The sequence below is a fragment of the Mus caroli genome, chromosome 14 (assembly GCF_900094665.2).
Source record: "Mus caroli chromosome 14, CAROLI_EIJ_v1.1, whole genome shotgun sequence".
Classification (NCBI taxonomy): Eukaryota; Metazoa; Chordata; class Mammalia; order Rodentia; family Muridae; genus Mus; species Mus caroli.
Window position 1 is genome coordinate 107,170,650 of NC_034583.1, and position 19,137 is coordinate 107,189,786.

Consider the following 19,137-nt stretch of genomic DNA (forward strand, 5'->3'; position numbering starts at 1 on the left):
TGTGTATGTGTGTGTATGTGTGTATGTGTGTGTATGTGTGTGTATGTGTGTATGTGTGTGTGTGTGTAGGTGTATATATGGAGACTAGAGGGCAACCATGTGTGTGCATTTATGTGTATGTGGGTGCACATGGAACTGGTGCCTCTGGAGGATAGAGGGTAACTAAAGATGTCACCCCAAGAATGTCAAGCTCCGCTTGTGACATGGAGTGTCCCCACTGGCTTAGAACTCGCCACCTAAGATAGATGTACTGAGCAGCACACACCTGGGTCTGCCTGTCTCCACCTCCCTGGCACTGACGTTTTAAGGGTGCCACTGTACCTGCCAGGGTTCTCATTTGGATTCTGGGAGGCAAACCCAGGCCGCCTTGCTTTGGAGGCAAGCGCTTGCCAGCTGAGCCATCTCCCCGAAACCTCCCTTCCTTTTTAATTAGCAGACATGCATGTGATATCCTGGGTTTCATTTCCTGAAGATGAAATTTCAATATTTTAAAAGTAACTTCAGGAGGTTGTATGCTTAGCAGAATCATTTTTATGTCTGTCACATACAGAAGTAGAAATTGGACCTCTGTTTCAATCTCTTGAATGTCACCAAAGTCTCTCTGAAGGAGTTGCACGGGGGAAGAACTAGTAGGCAAAGAAAAATTTTTAGCAAAACGAGATGCTCAAAACTTTCAAGCCTTTTGTACATTGACAAAATCGTTAGTTTCCTAATTAATCCCTAGATTGATCTTATTCAAAGTGCCACTCCACAGCTATGACCTTGTTGACTGCTGTAGGACATGGAGAAACCCATTCTTTGAACCAGGGAGAACCTCCCAAGATTGCCATTCCATGATTACAGCCATGTCAGAGGGAGCAGAGCTCAGGTTTAACTACTAACCTGATTCATGTGCCTCAGAAAACCGATAAAATATTCAATTCATTCTCTTTGTGTAAGACTGCACCTGAGATCACCCTGTCCGACATGATGAAGACCACATCTCTAATAACCTAATTTAGAATCCGCTCTTGTCACCATTCACAGATCATGGCAGCTCCTTGGAGATGTCTGTGTCTACTCAGCCAAAATCATGTCAACAAAATGAGCAAGGCCAGAGCTAGAAAAGAACAGACCCTGTTGTCCAAAGCAAAGAGTAAGAGAAAAAAGACCACTCAGAGCAGGGATGAGACACGGATCAGAAGGGAGTGCACCTGGGAGAGAAAGCAACCAACCATGGAGCATGAATGTGCAGGAAAAGCAAGAGCCATGGGGCCTCGAGTGTAAGTGCCAGGCAGAAGAGGAGGGACTCGCCCTTGTCTATGGCCAGGATACCCATAACAATGCTCAGAGAAAAGGAGAGGAGAGAAGAGGTCCAGCCAGACACCAGTGTGTGTCACAGTAAGGATTTAAAAGGAGTCTCGACAAGTCTTAAATTGTGAATCTTCTAGAACCTTTGGCACATAGGAGCTCTGCTTTAAAATTTGACAATTGAATAAGAAAATCACTCCTTGAAGTGGTTCATAATTTTCATTCATCAAAAGCAAATGATGTCGTAATTAAGAGCTACTGGGCAAAGCGACCCTTTGATTTTGTGTGAATTTCTGAGGACTAAATGATGTCCCTTTTCTCTCGACTGTTGAAGTTAATTGGTATTAGCTCAAGGTCCAATTGTGTGTTTTCTCAAGGACATGTGGCACTCTTTCTGCATTCTTGCCTGGAACATGAGATCACAGGCAACAAGGCACAATTAGAACATTAGGTACAAACATAAAATGTGACCGTTTGCTGTCTTTTCTTTTTAATCCAAAAAAAAAAAAATACCTGAATGGCATAGAAAGGTATCTCTGGGGTTTCCAATGTTTAATTCGCTTTGAGGACCATTGTTTTGCCTGATGAAGATCCTATCTGTCTTCTTGGGGCCATGCCCTTTGTAGAGTGTGATCATTCAGCTAAGAAACTCCAAGCCGGAAGCCAGAAGGGATAATTCACCCTTTAAACTTTTCATCCAATTCCCGATCCCCTGAGAAACTCAACAGAGCCAAGCATTGTCTTTTAGAACATCAAAGCTCCACTCGCCTCCTCCTGGGTTTTTATCCTTCCTATTTTTTCCTACAAAATGCACGACTGTGTGTCTCCTTAGGGAGCAATGCTACAAGTGCCACACCACAGGAGAGAAGACATGTCACACGGCAATAGACGAGACACTGTTACCGGGTTCCCTGGGAGCGCGTGGCGAAGCCCAGAATGTGGGGCCGTTTTTAAGTTTACATTGTGACTTGAGGACACAATAGAATGCTGGGTGTGTTATGTGGGCAAAATCTGCCTTAGGTTCACTGACAGGCTGGATTCAATAGAGTCCCTACTGTTACCCCCAAGACTTATTTGCAAGTTTCCTGAAAGGAAACAGGGTACAAACAATTTCTCTACAGAGTGTTTGTTAGAAAACTTAAACATTATAGGACAGGCAGAGACACTCTGAGACTCGGAAAAGCAATGCCAAGTCTAAAGAAGAAATTTAAAGTTGAAAATGATGAGCTACGAGTAACATGTTGAGAGTCGTGACCAGAAGACAGGAACTTGAACTTGACAGCATAAATTAGGCTAAGCACGCTTCCTCACCGAGCATTGGGACTAAATCCTGCTTTCTACCTGGGATTACCTTACTCATAGATATTTAATCTCTGTCTGCAATTTAGGGAATGGCAACACTCTAGATTCCACGTGTTTCCAAGTGGATGGGAGGATCAGCAAACAGACAGAGCCTCACAGAACTCATTCCATCACCGAAGGGCAAACACGGTGTGGTTCCTGAAGCAGGCTTCGAAGTTAGTAGAGAAATCAGGACAAGCTGACTCTTTTCTGAAAGGAAACCCAGACTAGGTTGCTGCTCCAAAACTAGATTAGTAAATCCCTAAGCTGTATAGATGGCTTAAATGCACGGAATTCCCCTTAATTTCCCCAAGTAGAGACTGGTCAGACTGCTTTTGTCTCTTTAAACAGACTGTTTTCCAAAGCTAACAAATGACCTTCAGCCTATAAAATATTTACATTGTTTTCCCCTCATTATATATTATTTAGTGTATAGCCCTTTAAATATTAATCATCTATTTTTTCTAAAGATATGGTATATATTATTTACATCTGATTACATTATGTTTTTATACAGATGAAGTAAGCACACTGAAAACCTTCTTAAGTTGTAAGTAAATGGGGCATGAGGCCAGTGGCTCACAACAGGTAGCTAGGAGAATAGATCCCAGTCCAGGGGTGATCGATGTAGGACAACAGGTATTCCTCTCACTGCGACTGCCCGGGACAGAACCAGGGAAAGGAAGGGGTTCCAGGTAAACGGACTTAAGAGTCTTGGTGAATAGAAGGGCAGCCATGAGCAAATCTCTTGGAGAAGAACAAAGTCACCTGTGCCCCGTCGAGTAATCCTCCCGGAGACAACAGGGATTACAAAGCTGAAAAGCAACCCAATGAGAACACGGCAGATATCTCTCTTCCAAAGCCAAAAGGAAGCTACAGGGAGTGCTGTGCAGGACCCTAAAGATGGAAGTGGCTCTATGTCTACTTAAATTCTCATGATTTATCCACAAGCCAGGATCACCATTAAAATTCCTGAAGCCCTCCTCCCAAACCATACATAAGTCACACCATCAGTGGCATCTACAGTGACTTCTCGTTGTAATCCTGCTTAGACGGTTGAAGGATCATTTGAGATCCCTCCCTGCTCTGTTAGTGAAGACCTGAGTGAATTTGCCCACATCTTTCCGACTCTCTGAAGAAAAGTCCGGATGGCAGCAGCCGACAGATAATCGATGGCTTTTTCAAAAAAATCTTACTCCCCTTAGCAGATAATTGGCAATGCTGTTCATGTTTGTGTTCACTCAACAAATATTTATTAAGCACCCGACGCACACTAAGTGCTGTTTGCTGAGTGTCGGTTCCTGGAGCAGATGCTCCCTGGGAGCCGTGAATATCCGGCGGCTCTTTAGCGAGCACCTCTGAAGTCCAGAGCAGAGGCTGCAAGCGGCCATTCTGCATGGGAAAAATCATCATCGAGAGGGATGAAAACCGAGAGGCCGTGTTGTGTTTTAGTTTTAAGCCCTCTGGATAGAATTACTAATTACCCTGCTCCCTAATTGTTCCCATGGTGGAATTCAACAGTCACAAGGAGGAAATATCAGCAAAGCCTAACTTGTATGCAGGGGATAGAGTATTCCCCAGAAAGGCTGCCAGACAAATTGGTATCTAGACTCTCACAGCCTTCCACTTCCCCGGGACTGTGTCTATGGCGGATCTACTCACACCCACCAAACAGAGCCGCAAGGCAGCATCCACAGGCAGCCATGATGCACGAGCCATCTTCATACCCTCACCCTGGCACGAGCCCTGACCTATACAGAGGTGTAAGTGCTTAGTGAGGGGATGCTGACAGCAAAAGCTTCTCTCTCTCTCTCTCTCTCTCTCTCTCTCTCTCTCTCTCTCTCTCTCTCTCTCTCTCCTTTTCCTTACTCCACCAACATACTGGAAAAATTTGTCTTCTACTTCCTTTCTCATTAAGCTGAAGTCACTAAATGTTACTGATTTTTTTCTTGCCAAGTCACTGATTTCAAGTAAATTATGTAAGCTCCTGAGTTATAAGCAGGCAGTCTATTTATTTATTTATTTATTCATTTATTTATTTATTTATTTTCATCTTGTACTTCCATTAGGATCATAGACATTTTGGATACTTGCCATTGTTTATGCCTAAGTTATATAATACCTCTACTGAACTCACGTATCATATGCTGTATGTCCTTACAAAGCAAAAACTTCTAAGGGTGAGAAGTTACAAAGTATTTTTATTGTTTTCATTTCCTGCGTTGCAGAGGCATTGCAGGAGAGCGAGCTTGAGGACGCAAGTGCGTCTGCAGTCACCACACAGAAATGACAGATGTTTGAAGAGATAAGCTGATCCTGATTTGAGTAGGAGACGATGCAAGTCTATATTGAAATATCACATGGCATCCCACAAATATATACAACTGGGTGTCCAATTTAAAAATTAAGCTATTGAGAAGAGGGTTGGGGAGATAGCTCAGCAGTTAAGAGCACTGGCTGCTCTTCTGGGGGTGCCCAGGCTCAATTCCCAGCACCCACATGGTAGCTCACAACATTCTGAAACTCCAGTCCTACAGGATCTTATGTTTTCTTCTGACCTCTATCGGCAGGAAGCATGCATGTGATGCACAGAAATAGATGCAGACAAAACACCTATAGCCACAGAATAAACATTTAAGCCTAAGAAGATAAATATAGTTCCTTTTATCCAAGAGCTCTTTCGATGACGTCAGATACTTACTTATAGATGATTATGCTTTGAATTGGTAAGTTTTAAACTGCATGCTTTTCTGAGTAGGGTGATTCCATATCACACTGGGCTGGCCCATCTTACGTAAGGCAAGATGCCGTCCACTATCCAGTCTCTAATGGCACACTGTAATATCCAGTATCTAATGATACCATATAATATCCAGTCTTTAATAGTGCACTGTAATATCCAGTATCTAATGATACTATGTAATATGCAGTATCTAATGATACATTGTAATATCCAGTCTCTAATGATACCATGTAATATCCAGTCTCTAACGGTACACTGTAATATCCAGTATCTTATGGTACACTCTAATATCTGGTCTCTAATGGTACACTGTAATATCTAGTATCTAATGATACCATGTAATATCAAGTAATGATACACTGTAATGTCCTGTATCTAGTGGTACACTGTATTATCCAGTATCTAATGATACACTGTAATATCACTCCTGCATATGTAAGACCCCCGAAGCTGGGCCTCCGCTCAAGTCCCAGGATGAGCAGGCCGGCACCTCAGTGACTCGAGAGAAAACCACACCTGATGCAAACTGCAAGAGGCTTTATTATCAGCTAGCTAAAGATGAAGTCCCTCAGCCACACAGGGCAGGGGATTTTGACCCCGAGCGGTAACATTAGGGGGCTTTTAAATGCTAGCTGAGGAATTGGGAGGAGTTGGGAGGAGTTGGGAGGAGCTGGGCTACAGCTCTTCTCTGCCGGGTGTCCTTGGTAAAATGACAATTATAGCATCTCTGGTTGTAAGGTATAGAAACAAAAAGGCTTTTTGCTGGCTATAAAGAACAAAGAGCTTCTTTCTGGCTGTATTTTTAGGGGTCAGGGAAAACAAGCTTGGAGAACGTCCAGGGGCTTTACCTTTCACTCTTTAAGTCGGGGTCTCACACATCCACAGAAATACACACAGGAGTCTCGGCACCAGTGCCAGAGGCTTGGAGGCCAGGACTGTCAGCAGTGACTCCTGTGAGCAAGGTAGTTAAGAACAACTATTCCAATGTCTACATGCAAAACTAGGTCTCATCTCTACCATTTAATAAAGACACGACAAGATAGCTTCAGCTGCTCAAGGCCTCTGTGTCCCTGTCGTGCCCAGGGTGTGGCATTGATAGTTTAAGCAGGATGAAGTTGTGCAGCTTGGTTTGAGAATCTTAGTGGCATGAGAGCTCTTATCACACACTGAGCCGGTGACTTCTAGGTAGGTTCCTAACAGCTGCACTCCTGACAAAAAGACTTTGCTTCCTCCCAGTGTTTCAGAGCTTTTACTTTTCCAAACACCTCTGAAATGGCTACAAAGAACATCAACGCTGGCATCCTCCTCTAATGGACTCAATCATGACTGAGAGCTTTGCCTTTGTTTGCTCTTTTCAAACAAATAAAAGTCATAAGGACATTTTATCCCCAAATACCTCAGCGTGAGTCTCTTAAACGAGATCCCCTTACAGCCTCACAATCATTAGTACGCTTGAGAAAATTAGCAGGAATTCAGGATTCTCAACTTGTATCACTCCTATATTCAAAATTGCCCCATTATCTCAACACTCTCTTACAGCTGGATACCTGCCTCCAGATCTAAGACGGAGCCTAGGTCTTCCATGTGACATTTGGTTGGGATGTTTCGTGGAGTTTCTTTTCATCTACAACAGTCTTCCTGCCTTTATTGATTTATTTATTTACTCGTGCTCTTTTGAGGAGTTGAGGCCAGTTGTCTCGTGTAATGTCTCATTCACCAGATGCGTCTGATCATTTATTTATGCTCCTGTTCAGATTCTTCTTCTACCCCAGTGCCTGCTATAAATTGGAAGTTAAATCAGAAATTTCCTGAGATTCTAGTTAAACATCCGGGTGAGCTTATTTCCAAAGTGAGATTCATGAGGCTGAATGTTCTTCCTGTCTATCCCTTGACTTGACATGTCTCTGGCTTTCCCCATTATTCTGCCTTCTGGCCTTGCTCTCCACGCTGTGAGTTCCTGAGTTCCATTAGGGCAGATGGGGGAATGGCTCCACGGTCTTCCCGTGGGGTCGACTTTCCATGGACGCATTCATGAGCCCTAAAGTAAGAGACACAGCACTAGAAAGGCAGGAGCTCAAAGTGTCAAAAACGAACTCCAGATAAGTACCAAAAGGTGGCTTGGGTTTTCTCTGTGAACCCTAGTTGTGTAGAGTTGCGTCGAGTTCCTACGGAATGACAAGCTGATTCTTAAGAATGTCAATGAAAATAGGCAAAAAGCATTCACAATGTCATGACAGCATTTGTCCTGCAATGCTGGGCCTCGGGTCCTTACGAGTGTTGTGAGGATGCTCATCTGGGATGCAAAGAAAGAGCCTACTGTAAGGACCACGGGCCTCTGTCGGCATCGAGTTTGTACTGTGGACTGAGCTGGGTTCCTGTGACCATCCATCATGCCTATGTTCTGGAGAACTGGTTACACAAAGCTTGCCTCACAGCCGCATGCTCCTAAGCTCCAGGAAAACAAAACAGACAACTCGGAACTCTTGCAGAGCAGTGACGTGTGTTATTCAGAGATCAAAACAGCATGTGGGATTAGATAAGTCTTTCTACACAACGTGAGAACTGAAAAACTTTCCTGAGATTGGGAATAACACTCCCCGCCCCCCGTCATTCCCTGCATCCTTTAAAATCGCAGGCGTGGCCTTTCCCATCACGAGCATGTCCTCTCCCCGTGGCTAACAGCACCCATTTGTTCAGATGTGTGCCTCGACTTTGCAGGCTGCAGGTGAATCACCCGGTGGTGGTGCAGAATGTTAAAACACCATTTACATTTCTTGCTGCTCCTTTGCTGTTATCTCCTTGAATTGCACAATGAAAGCGTTCAGCTACCAAAATGCCAGGAAGAACATGCCCTGATTGCAAAACGTGGCACAGTGAGCAAATCAGGGAAGCCCCGCACCCCATCTTCACACAGCCAGGGACAGCCCCGTGCGTCACAGCAGCCCTCACTATGACCCCCAGGTGTGTAGAGTGTTTGAAATATTGTCTAGAAAACCATAGCAGAATGGGATAATTAAAACTAATATCTTGGTGAACATTTATCAAGCACAGCTGTGAAGACATATCACTAACTCATCCTGGGCTTTATTGGGTGGTGGTGGCGGGGGGAAGGTCCTATAACTTTAGCATCCTGAGGCCCCTAAGTTGAAAACCAGGATGAATAGTCACTCCATCATTTTTGACCCCTGAAGATAAGGTGGTTTCCAACCCTATCCCTACTTCAGCAAGCATAGGGATGAGATGGGACAAAGGAGGCTGCTGGCTAATTGTGAGGAGGTCCTTATGTCACATATGGACTCGGATGCACGCAGCACTGAGTCTGAGTCTAACTGGGAGCCAGGGAAGCAAGCAGTGTGACATCCCACTATGTGCTCATCCATTCCTTCTGTGGCTTCTGGCCTCTTCAGTGGCCATCTCTTCCCATGCCTCGCCTTCACTCTCCCTCTCTGTGTCCACGCCTTCCACCCAGCCCTCCTGACGAAGAGGCTATTTAAATTGACTCACTTTTACTTCCTCACCTCTGTCAGGATCTCACCTCAAAATCATGACACATTCTAGGATGCTTTGGGTCAGGACTTCAAAAATGCTAACTTTCAAGGACCCAATGCAGTCTGTAACTGATGCATGTTATCCGTCTATGCGTTTTCTCGGTGTTGGCAAAGAATGGCTAGGCCATCAGGACAACTGAGTACTGAGGTACTCAGTCAGTGCCTGCAGCCCTCAGATCTACACCCATTGCTCGTGGTTAGACTGGCTTTCATCTTTGGGTACTAGAGATTTTGTGGTGGCCTGAGTTTACCTATCACCACTCAAATGCATTCTGTGTAAGCCTGTTGTGGGTCCAGGTTCCACCTCAGGGCACAACCACTAGAGAGGCCCTGGGTGGGTGCTGGGCTGTAGGGAAGTACAGAGATGCCGCTCCGGGGTGGGAAAGTGCAATCTGAGTGTGGAAAAGCTGGAGCAGCTTCGGGGGTCCCTGGGTCTGTGAGGATGGCAGGGTCGTGGAGTTACCAGACTCGTGTACATCCAGGCAGTACCACTGGGAGTCATGGAGGAGCTGAGAACGGAGTCAGGGGACCCGCAGGCTGAGGAGAGAGTTTGACTCGGGGAGGAGGGTAAGGGGGGACGAGGAGATCTGGCTTGTCACAGGGTTGATTGTCTTTAGCTTGGTGGCAGTTGTGTCTGGGAATGCAGAGAGGCCTTCTACGGGAAAATTAAGCTGTAGCTTAATAGTCAAATGTTTCCTTTATGTCTCCCCACAGCAGTTCTTGATGAGAGACATTCCATGGTTCTAGACTGTTTGTTGACCATTCATGGTAGAAGATACATATGTACGCACTTCTCAGGGTGGACCTGAGATTAAATACCTTATGCAGGGAGGAATGCCTGGGAAGGGAAGCTTATTGGCTAAGCCCTCAGGGCCTCTAGATACCTCATTAGCATGGAGAACTCTGTTCTGGACCTATGTGACCACAGGTCATGGTTCCTAATGTGGGGAGTGTGGCACATGTTCCAGGCCAGGAGTCTGGCAGGGAGCTGGGGGCAGGGGGCAGGGCAGAGGAGGTGCCTAGGTCTCAGGTACGTGCCCACATAGTCTCTGGGTTTTAAACCACTCTACCTTACAAAGCTTCCTGGCATGGTTTGACCGTCCCTCCCTCCTCCGCAGCAGAGCTCGCAACAATACTGCCTTTTGCAGACACATCTAGTCCACTGGGAAATGTGCTTTGTCTCTTGGTGCTTTGTTTTGGGGCATCATCCGGCATCCAGGGAACATGGCCTAAAGCTTGTATTTAGGGTGTTTGCAACAGGTACTCTGCAGTAGAGTGGCCCAGAAGCAGGTAGCACACTTCCTTGGGTTTTAATTCAGAGGACAGGACAGAGAAGAGGGAAACCAGGGAGCCAGTAGCCTAAGTGTTCTCTGGGAGGAGCAAGAGGGAAGTGGAGGTAGAAGGCTTTCTGGACTGCGGGTCGAGGCAGAAGGCTTTCTGGACTGCGGGTCCTATAGCAGGGATTCATTCCAAGTTTGTGGTTAGGGGTCACGGTCTCTCACCTTCAGTTTGTCACACCCTTACATAGAGAGGCAAGCAAAGCCCAACCGAGACTCCTCACCCTCTTTCTTGGTTTCTTGATCAGGTCACAGACATAAAAGAGAAACTGAAGCTCTCTAAAAAGGTCTGGTCAGCATTGCCCTACACCATCTGCAAGGACGAACGTGTGACAGCAGGAACCTCCAACGAGGAGGAGTGCTGGAACGGACACAGCAAAGCCAGGTGAGGTGCTTGGGTGAGCGGATGGGGCGGCACGCTCAGGGAGGCCAGGGGCGTGAGGGGGTGGGGGGCAGCACGCTCGGGGATGCGCAGCGCTGATGGGGCACAGCACACTGGGCCCTGAAAGACTCTCCTGGCACCACCGCAGACCTGTTTATGCAAAAAGCAGTGGTGGGCGGAGGGCTATGGAGCCACTTGGTGACAGCTGCTGAGAGTGGCAGGTTTGATGAACACGTGGGAGCACTTGCTCTCGAGGTTCCATTAAGCAGTGAATCCCTGTTCCGACTGCCTTGCCTCTGGAAGAGGACAGGGGGTGGTGACAGATCCCAGCTTCCAGATAGCCTGAGATCACAAAGAGCCCGTTATGTTCACTTAATGACTTGAAGTGAAATAGTCATAGCTATTTTTATCCTTAGTTACATCTGTAGGGCTCTTTTTTTTTTTTTAATCACAAGTTAAACAGGAAATGAAAATTCAACTGTAATATTTTCACCTTTGGAGAAAAAGAAACTCAGAGCGTTCAATGGGAAGGTGAAAGAAAATGGAGAGGAAACAGTAAGGACCCACCAGGTTCCATGGCTCCAAAGTCCCTTTGGGTCCCCCTTGTGGCAATGTTCTTATCTTTCTACTCTACTGACCAGTAGACATTTCTGGATCTGTTGGCTCAGCTCAGACGGGGTTTGGCCCAAGCTTGCCTAGGGTGGAGAAGTTGGATGGAGAGAGTGGTTGGGAGTTGGCAAACTGGGCAGGACATGAGGAGAGGAGTCTGCCAGGCCTCCATCAGTGGGGCTGCAGGTGGGTAAGGCAGCTGGCTAATTGGATTCAAGGAATCTTTGGGGACCGACCAGCAGGTGGAGAAGCTAGGGAAGGCTTCTATTTGAGAGGGTCTTATTGGGCAGTTTTAAAGAAATGAACCAGCTGCGGTCCAACTAAGGCAGAAAGTGTGTGAGATGCAGTTCAGAAGAAGTCTGCCCGAGGTAGGCAGAGAGCACGCACGGACACCTCGGGAGCTCACATTGCTTCCTTGCAATTTATACCATCTGTTTGGGGGATAGCAGTTGCCTATCTTACGAGGAAGAGCCTAGCAGGCAAAACCAAGACTGCCGCAGAAAGATCCACAACCAATTCAAGTTGCCCCACAGGTCAGGGCTCAAACCTAAGGTTGAGAGGAGAGAGGGAGATTGTTGCTGTGAGCACCATGCCACCCATGGACAGAAAAATTCAGCTGTGAATTAACACCTGCGATGCATCAGCTCCCAAAAACACTACAGAAAGACACTGCCAGGCTGAGCAGGTAACCATAGGGGCAGCCCTGCTGCAGGTGCCCCAATGGGTGGCTCCACTGCAAACCGTGTTTACCTTTCAGCCCTGGCTGAAATGAAGGCTGTGCTGTGAACCTCGTTCCCGTGAACAGTCACACAGGGTGTTGGATATTTGCACACCGTGTGATTACCTACAAAAGGGAATGTAGAGCGTGTTCATGCTTGTGGGCAGGAGAAGGGACTAAACTGTGCCAAGGAATGAATAGAAACATAAAAGACTTCAAAGGAAGAGCTACAGGGAGGTCAGGGTGGGTTTTCCAAGTTCATCCTGGATCCCAGAGCCTAGCACCCAATCAACAAGAAAGAATTCTCCGTTCCCAGCCCAGCATTCCTGTGCCCCTTAAACAGCCAGACAAACAGACCAACAAACACCCCTAAATGCTCCTCAGCTCAAGCAAAGAAACAAATGAAATTTAATCCTGTTTCATATAAACAGTTAGCATAAAATGCCAGAAATGTGTTAGGACCATTTGAGAAATTTTGGAAAATTCTGATGTAATTCCGAGCCAAATCTCGTGTAATGATTTTTTTTTTGATGTGCAATTCAAGTCAGCAGCAAAAATAGCAGTTTCCAAAACACAGAATTCTAACATAACACAATCTAAAGATAAATGAATCTGATACATATATTCTGAGGAAGAACTGGAGGAAAATATTTACAGTCTTTTTTTTAAGATTTTTTTAAAAATTTTATTTACTTTGCAGTTTGGGATTATCTGCCTTCCTGTACCTGTGAGACTCATGTCTGCAGAGACCAAAGAGGGCGTTGGAGGCCCTGGGACCAGGGGAGGCCAATGTGTGTGCTGGGAATTGAACTCAGATCCTCTGGGACAGCAGCCTGTATTCTTAATTCCCAAGCCGTCTCACCTGCTCCAAAGTTTCTGTTCCTTATAAGTAACCTATAATTAGATTTCTGTAAGAGTGAAATTTTTTTTCGTGTGCAGTAAAAAAACTGAGATTCACGTCACTGCATAGTTTAGACTGAGTCGAGGAGGGTCACGCAGCATCCTTTGTCATTACGTGGCCTGGGAAATCACATGCAGTGCCAGGTGTCCATGTTACCTGTTCAGAACCATGGATGGCACGGCACCGAGTGATCCAACGCTAGCACCCGCAACACTGAGTGATCCAACGCTAGCACCCACAACACTGAGTGATCCAACGCTAGCACCCGCAACACTGAGTGATCCAACGCTAGCACCCAGGGCCAGAAACATCACAGCTTTATCTCGTGTTTGACTTTACACTAATCTGCGCATTGTGCATTCTGAAACCTTTTACTGTTGCCAGAGTTTTCAGACCCCACACTTGGTTATGTGACTCCATTTGAGGTCATGACTCACAGCTTATATCGGGAGGTGATATGAGATGACATTGAGGCCAACACGTAAAAAACTTGCAGTCACGTGAGAGAAGACATGGGTCTCGGAGCAGCACCATCATATTTGGTGCTGTGGCCCTAGAGATACCCTGGGAGCAGCATCCCCATCCATACTTGATGTTGTGACTCGGGAGCGCCCCCCCCCCCCCCCCCAGTGCTCAAGAGCCACACTTGAATTCCATCCTGAGACAAGTAGGAGCACCTATAAGATCTAACGCAGTGAAGAAAAATAATCAAGTTTAAGGCAGCCTCTAGGACGATTCCTGTACTTAGCCCCATACAGCTATTGTTTTATTATGCAATCTGTATATTATTTTAAAAGATGAGGGTGTCAAATACTATTGACTCAATTACGTTCCTGTTGAATTCTTCTACTGTAGTGACTGTAGTATAGTACTAGTATTTGTGTAGTATTGTATTAGTATATGTAGTTCATTAAATTTGTAGTAATTAGTATTGTATTACTGTTGCAACCTTCTATTTGCTGACTTTGTAAATAGAAAACAAATCCAGACTTGTTTTATTAAATGTAGCTGAACCTATCTTCTTTTCCAAATATCGATAGATCTAGAACCACATGGAGAGGAAAAGGTGGTTTTTGGTAGTAGTGGTTTGGGGAGAGGTTTGTTTGTTTTTTGTTTTGTTTTTACTTAAGCAAATTCTACAGAAAGATTTTGAAACTTAGAGAACACATTTGGTGATAAAGGTTCATTGGTGGGTGCTGTGTTATAAGTAGGGAACAGAAATGAGCTCTGGTGGACTATGTACTGTAAGATGGCTATACACAACCATGACACACTATGTGTTTCTTCCAACAAAGCTGTAAGAAAGCATTTTGAATATTTTTACCACAAAGAAACAATAGCTGTTTAAGGAGTTAGGTACACTTAACCTGATTTGAGCATTGCACAAGTACACAGGCATCCAAATGTCGCGTGAGGCCCTATATGTTTGTACAGTTTTATATGTTGATTAAACACATGATAGTTAAGAATCCATATATAATACAAAAAGTCTTCCCCCACTTTCAATGTATGAATTTGAAGATGGCAGACTTTGTGTGTGTGTGTGTGTGTGTGTGTGTGTGTGTGTGTGTGTGTAGTGTGTGTGTGTGTGTGTGTAGTGTGTGTGTGTTTAGGATCAGTTGCAAAACAAAGATGAAGAAAAAAGGTTATGCTTGTCAACCATGTGAAAATTTATTATTAAGAAATATATTTCTCAGCACACGTTAATGGACACAGAATACCAGCGCCCATTAGGATTGATAGGGTGTCATGGAGTTTGTACAGCAAAAAACAGAACACTGGTCTCTGAGAAACCACCTGCTTCTTCCTCTCTGTGCTTTACCCATCAGACTCCTTCAGACACATCTTTCTCTCCCAACTTCCATTTTTCTCCCAATCTCCTCATCACACTTCTTTGACCCAGAAATGTGCCCGTTTCTGATTTTAATGTTTCTGAAGTCAAAATGACTCTAAAGGGGGCATGTCCTTTTATGACAGTGATTGTCTTATTTTTCTGAAGAGCTATTAACTTAATGGCACCTGTTGAGTGATGGTGGCATAATATGTACATCCTGTAGGAGTCATCACATGGTTTGTGGTGTTGAGACCATGGTCAAGAATATGTATGCAGTGGCTGTGCTAAGCCATTGCCTCTCCCTGCAGTACTCCCCACTGCACTAATGCTTTCCCCTGTGACAGGAAGTGGGGTAGAGGAGACCCTTCCCATTGACAAGTTGTAGGTGTTAACCCACTGCCCTACTGGCATTTTGGGTCTCCGTTCTGATGGAAAGGCTATGTAACCACAAGAAACTTTCTGCCTCTGTTGAGCTCTCAAGACACTGAGATCGGTGAGATGTGTCTACAGAAATTGCTCATAAACCCTAGAATGGTGCAACTCTGGCTTTGGTAGTGTTGGCTTCACTTTTGGAAATCTTGCATAAAGGTAGACTCTGCTTGGTTGTGTTGTAAATTGAGGGTTTGTTCCACCTCAAAAGTCATTAAGATTGCCCACCCATCTACCCCAATATTCCCAATGTGTTGGTATTTATAGGTAGGGGTCTTTGAAAGATAACTTGGTCATAAAATACAGTGTGATTCATACCTTTGTAACAGGAGAGGGGAGGGACAGAGAGGAAGGGAAGGAAAGAGAGAGAGAGAGAGAGAGAGAGAGAGAGAGAGAGAGAGAGAGAGAGAGAGAACATGATGATATCGCACTCCCTTCTCCAACCCTGCCTCAAATGAGGATAGAGCAAGAACTTAGCCATCTGCAGACCAGAAAGTGACATCACTGGAGAATGTCTGCCAACACCTTTGCCTTGGATGCCCCATTCCCCCAGAGCTTTGAGAAACTCATGTTGCTCATGCAGTTTCTCCTACCTAAGCCATCCAGTTCGTGGCATTTTTGTTAGAGAGCCAGAGCTGAGCAAAGCCGTGAGTGTGAGATGGTCCATGTGCTGGATAGTGTTTATTGTTCATTTGACACTACCTCAAGTTATATGGGAAGAGAGTCTCGATAAGGGATTTTCTAGATCATGTTGACTCATAGGCTTCTTGGTGAGAGATTGTCTTGATTGCTAATTGATATAGGAAGACCCAATCCACTGTGGGCAGGGTAATTCCCTGGGCAAGAGTTCTAGAACCATATAAGAGAGGAGAATACTGATGGATGAGTAGCAATAAAACAAGCAAGAATGCACACATCTATTTTCTTGGGCTCGTGGCTGTGGATGTGGTGTGCCTTGCTACTGAGTTCTGCCCTGACTTCCCTTGATGATAATAACCCAGGTCTGTAAGCTGAATATACCCTGACTCCCCCTCAGTTTCTGTATGTCAGGGTATTTTTTATCACAGCCACAGAAATGGAGCTATAAACAAGGCCTGAGTGAGGGTTGGTGCTTCTAACAAGCTCCCAGGCCACATAGCTACTGCTGATGTCGGATCCACACATCCATGGTTCAGAGTGAGAAGTCCTTTAAAATACTGGACAGTTGGTCTGGTAAGAGGGTTCAGAGGTTAAGCGCACCGGTTGCTCTCGCAGAGAACCAAAGTGTGGTTCTCAGCACCCACCTCAGCTAATCATTTCCCAAAGTCCCAACCTCCAAATTACATAGAGAACTAGATTAAAACCATACTGAAAGTCCAGCTCCCAGCAGTCCAAGCTCAGAGGCTCACACTACTCGTCCAAAGAGCAAACACAGCTCTTTCCTTAACATCCCTATCAGTGTCTGTGGCCTGCAAGAGGAATCTAGGGCTCACCTTCAGCGACCAGCAGGAAGTGAGTCACAGGTAGAACTCCTACATCTCCCATTTTTTCACTGACCTAAGCAACTTCTAGGGGTGGCTGGGGGAAGACAGCAGAGCATTCTGACTCAACTCAGACAAATAGGAACTGAGGGAAAGCTGGTAACTTACAGGGGAAATCGATAATAATCTAGAAAGCCAAAGGGGGGGAAATCAAAGACTCATGGAGCAGGCTACAAATCTAGGCCTCCTAAAGGTCCCAGGGTGAACCTGGAGACCCTAGGAGGACATGTGTGGCCATCAGTCACACCTGAGAAGCATGGTCTGCGCAACCTGTGTCCAGAATGAGCTGTCTGTGCAGGAGTTAGGAAGACTGATGATGTGGGAGGCAGCAAAGCACAGGCTTAGAGGGAAATAAAACTCGTCTATGGTTAGGATGAACGTGTCAGAGCTCTGCCCAGCCACAAAAAAGTAGGAGAAACAAGCTCACTACTACTGTTCACTCGGGCTCTTGACTTACCGCTCTCGGACAGCAGAATTCTGCTTTCTTAGGACACAGCTGCAGTAAAGAGCGTGACCTGTAACTTCCTCTAGGATTGATGTCTCTTTCTCAGGACCCACTATCCAAAAAGGTGAGCAGGGCAAGCCGCAGATAAAGGATACAGTGTGAAACTCATGTTCCACCCCCCATGCTGGTTGTCTGATAGGATGTTGGTCATCTGGGGTTATGTAGAGCCCTTTTGTCCATCATTGCCAGACCCTTCCTTCACCCCATAGAACTATAGAACTAGCAAAGATCATTTCTGCTCCCTATGGGTTAATGCATTGCCGTCCATATGTCCTTTCCTGAAAATGCCTTCTGGGTGCCTGGCCTTGGTGGAGCGCACCTTTAATAGCAACAACACTCAGAAGTCGAAGGCAGATGTATTTCTGTGAAGTTGAGCCCATCCTGGTGCGCAGAACTAGTTCCAGGACATCCAGCACTACACAAACACAAAACACCTTCTGAGAGGAGGTAGCTAAGGACCTGGCTAAGGAATATAGACTGATTTGACCCATTGCAGATAGTTCTTAGAGAGAGCCACCAGGGTGCTTCAAAGCATCAGATCCTCCCAGAACCACTATATCCCCCAAGGAAGTCCTTCCCAAGACCAATGGGCAGGCACAGTAACTTGTAAGAAGTAGGGGAAGTGGAACAATCCAGAAAACAGGTCAGTCAGCCTTGCCAGCCGCTGTGAGCCGTGACTGGGTAAGTCTGAGCAGATGGATGATGTCTGGGGATGGGAGATCTGTGAAGCGAGTGCGTCAGCAGACCTGGCAGGATCATACTGCTTTAGTCTGAGAGCGAAGGATGCCCCCGAAACATCTAGCCGTACTTGAAAGAACTGTAAAATACTCCATCTGTACGCAGCCAGAGGAACACATTGGGATGGTGAGAAATCTTCTGAGAAGAAAACTGGCAGCCTTCAAATGTGGCACCGTTGAAGTTATGCTGATGCACTGGAGGAGGGTCAGGGGCGTTCCCTGGTGGGCCAATGGGAGAGCAGACTGTCGTAGGTAGCTCACAGGCGTGAAATCTTGTCGTGCTCCTGCCTGGCTTCTGTCATTTAGGCTGCAGTCCTTGGGGTTTATCATTGCTACACCACGGGTGGGAGTTTCTGTCCCCCAGAATATTCCCATTGTGAGCCAGCCTTTCCTTTCCGTTGTATCCATTAGTCTACCCATAAATAGGTACTTGCATGATTGTAACATTTGCTCTGTTTGGAATGATGCTGCGCTACACACAGAGGTATAAACATCTGCATAAGCCTTTGCTTTTCGTTCTTTCGTACATAAATCTGAGGCAGAGCTGCTGGATGAGAGAGCAGCCGTGTGTATATTGTGAGGAACCGCCATTGTGAGGTTCAGTCATTGCACAGGCTGAACCATGTTATTGGTGCAAAAGCCAGTGTTCAGGGTGCCGGTTCTCTGCGACCTCACCAAGACTTGTCATTTTTTTGTTTGTTGTTTTTAATACTAGCCATCCTGAGGTGTATAAAGTTTAGATATGTATTAAAATAAGCTGCAAAAGGAGGCCACAGATATCACAGGCTTGCCATCCCTTCTGTGAAATCCTTGAGACCATGTGTCTTTTTAGAATTCAGATTTTTTTTTCTGATTTGAGAAAATTACCACAGTGAACATACTGCATATTATGTAATGTTCCCAGTGGGGTCTGGACCTACATCCTGCAATCAAATGCATTAGGATTTCTGTAGAAAAATGCATTAGTGTGGCACTAAGTGGGAGAAATGAGGACTGTAATTGGCCATATTTCAGATTTGATGATGGTTTGCTAACAAATGGATTGCAGGAGGGGAAAAAATTGGAGACGTTCAAATTTTGGAACTGCACATAAATTCTGGGTCTGTATACAGAACGTATCTTCTTACCTCGGGAAGGCTTTTGAACGCGCTTGAAAAATGAAGGCGTGTGTAGCTTACACTAGAAATTTCTATGGAGATGTGCATCCCGCCGAGCTCATTTATGGTAACAAGTGAGTGAAATC

The 19,137-nt window shown here is 45.5% G+C and overlaps 1 protein-coding gene across 1 annotated transcript in view; it reads left to right on the forward strand.

The window, feature by feature from the left end:
* Nucleotides 1-19,137, forward strand: part of Gpc6 (glypican 6) — a 1,014,181-nt gene that overhangs the window by 978,101 nt on the left and 16,943 nt on the right. The window contains exon 7 of the mRNA XM_021181728.2: nucleotides 10,508-10,644. Within this exon, the coding sequence (XP_021037387.1) occupies nucleotides 10,508-10,644 (137 nt within the window). The remainder of the gene's footprint in view (nucleotides 1-10,507; nucleotides 10,645-19,137) is intronic.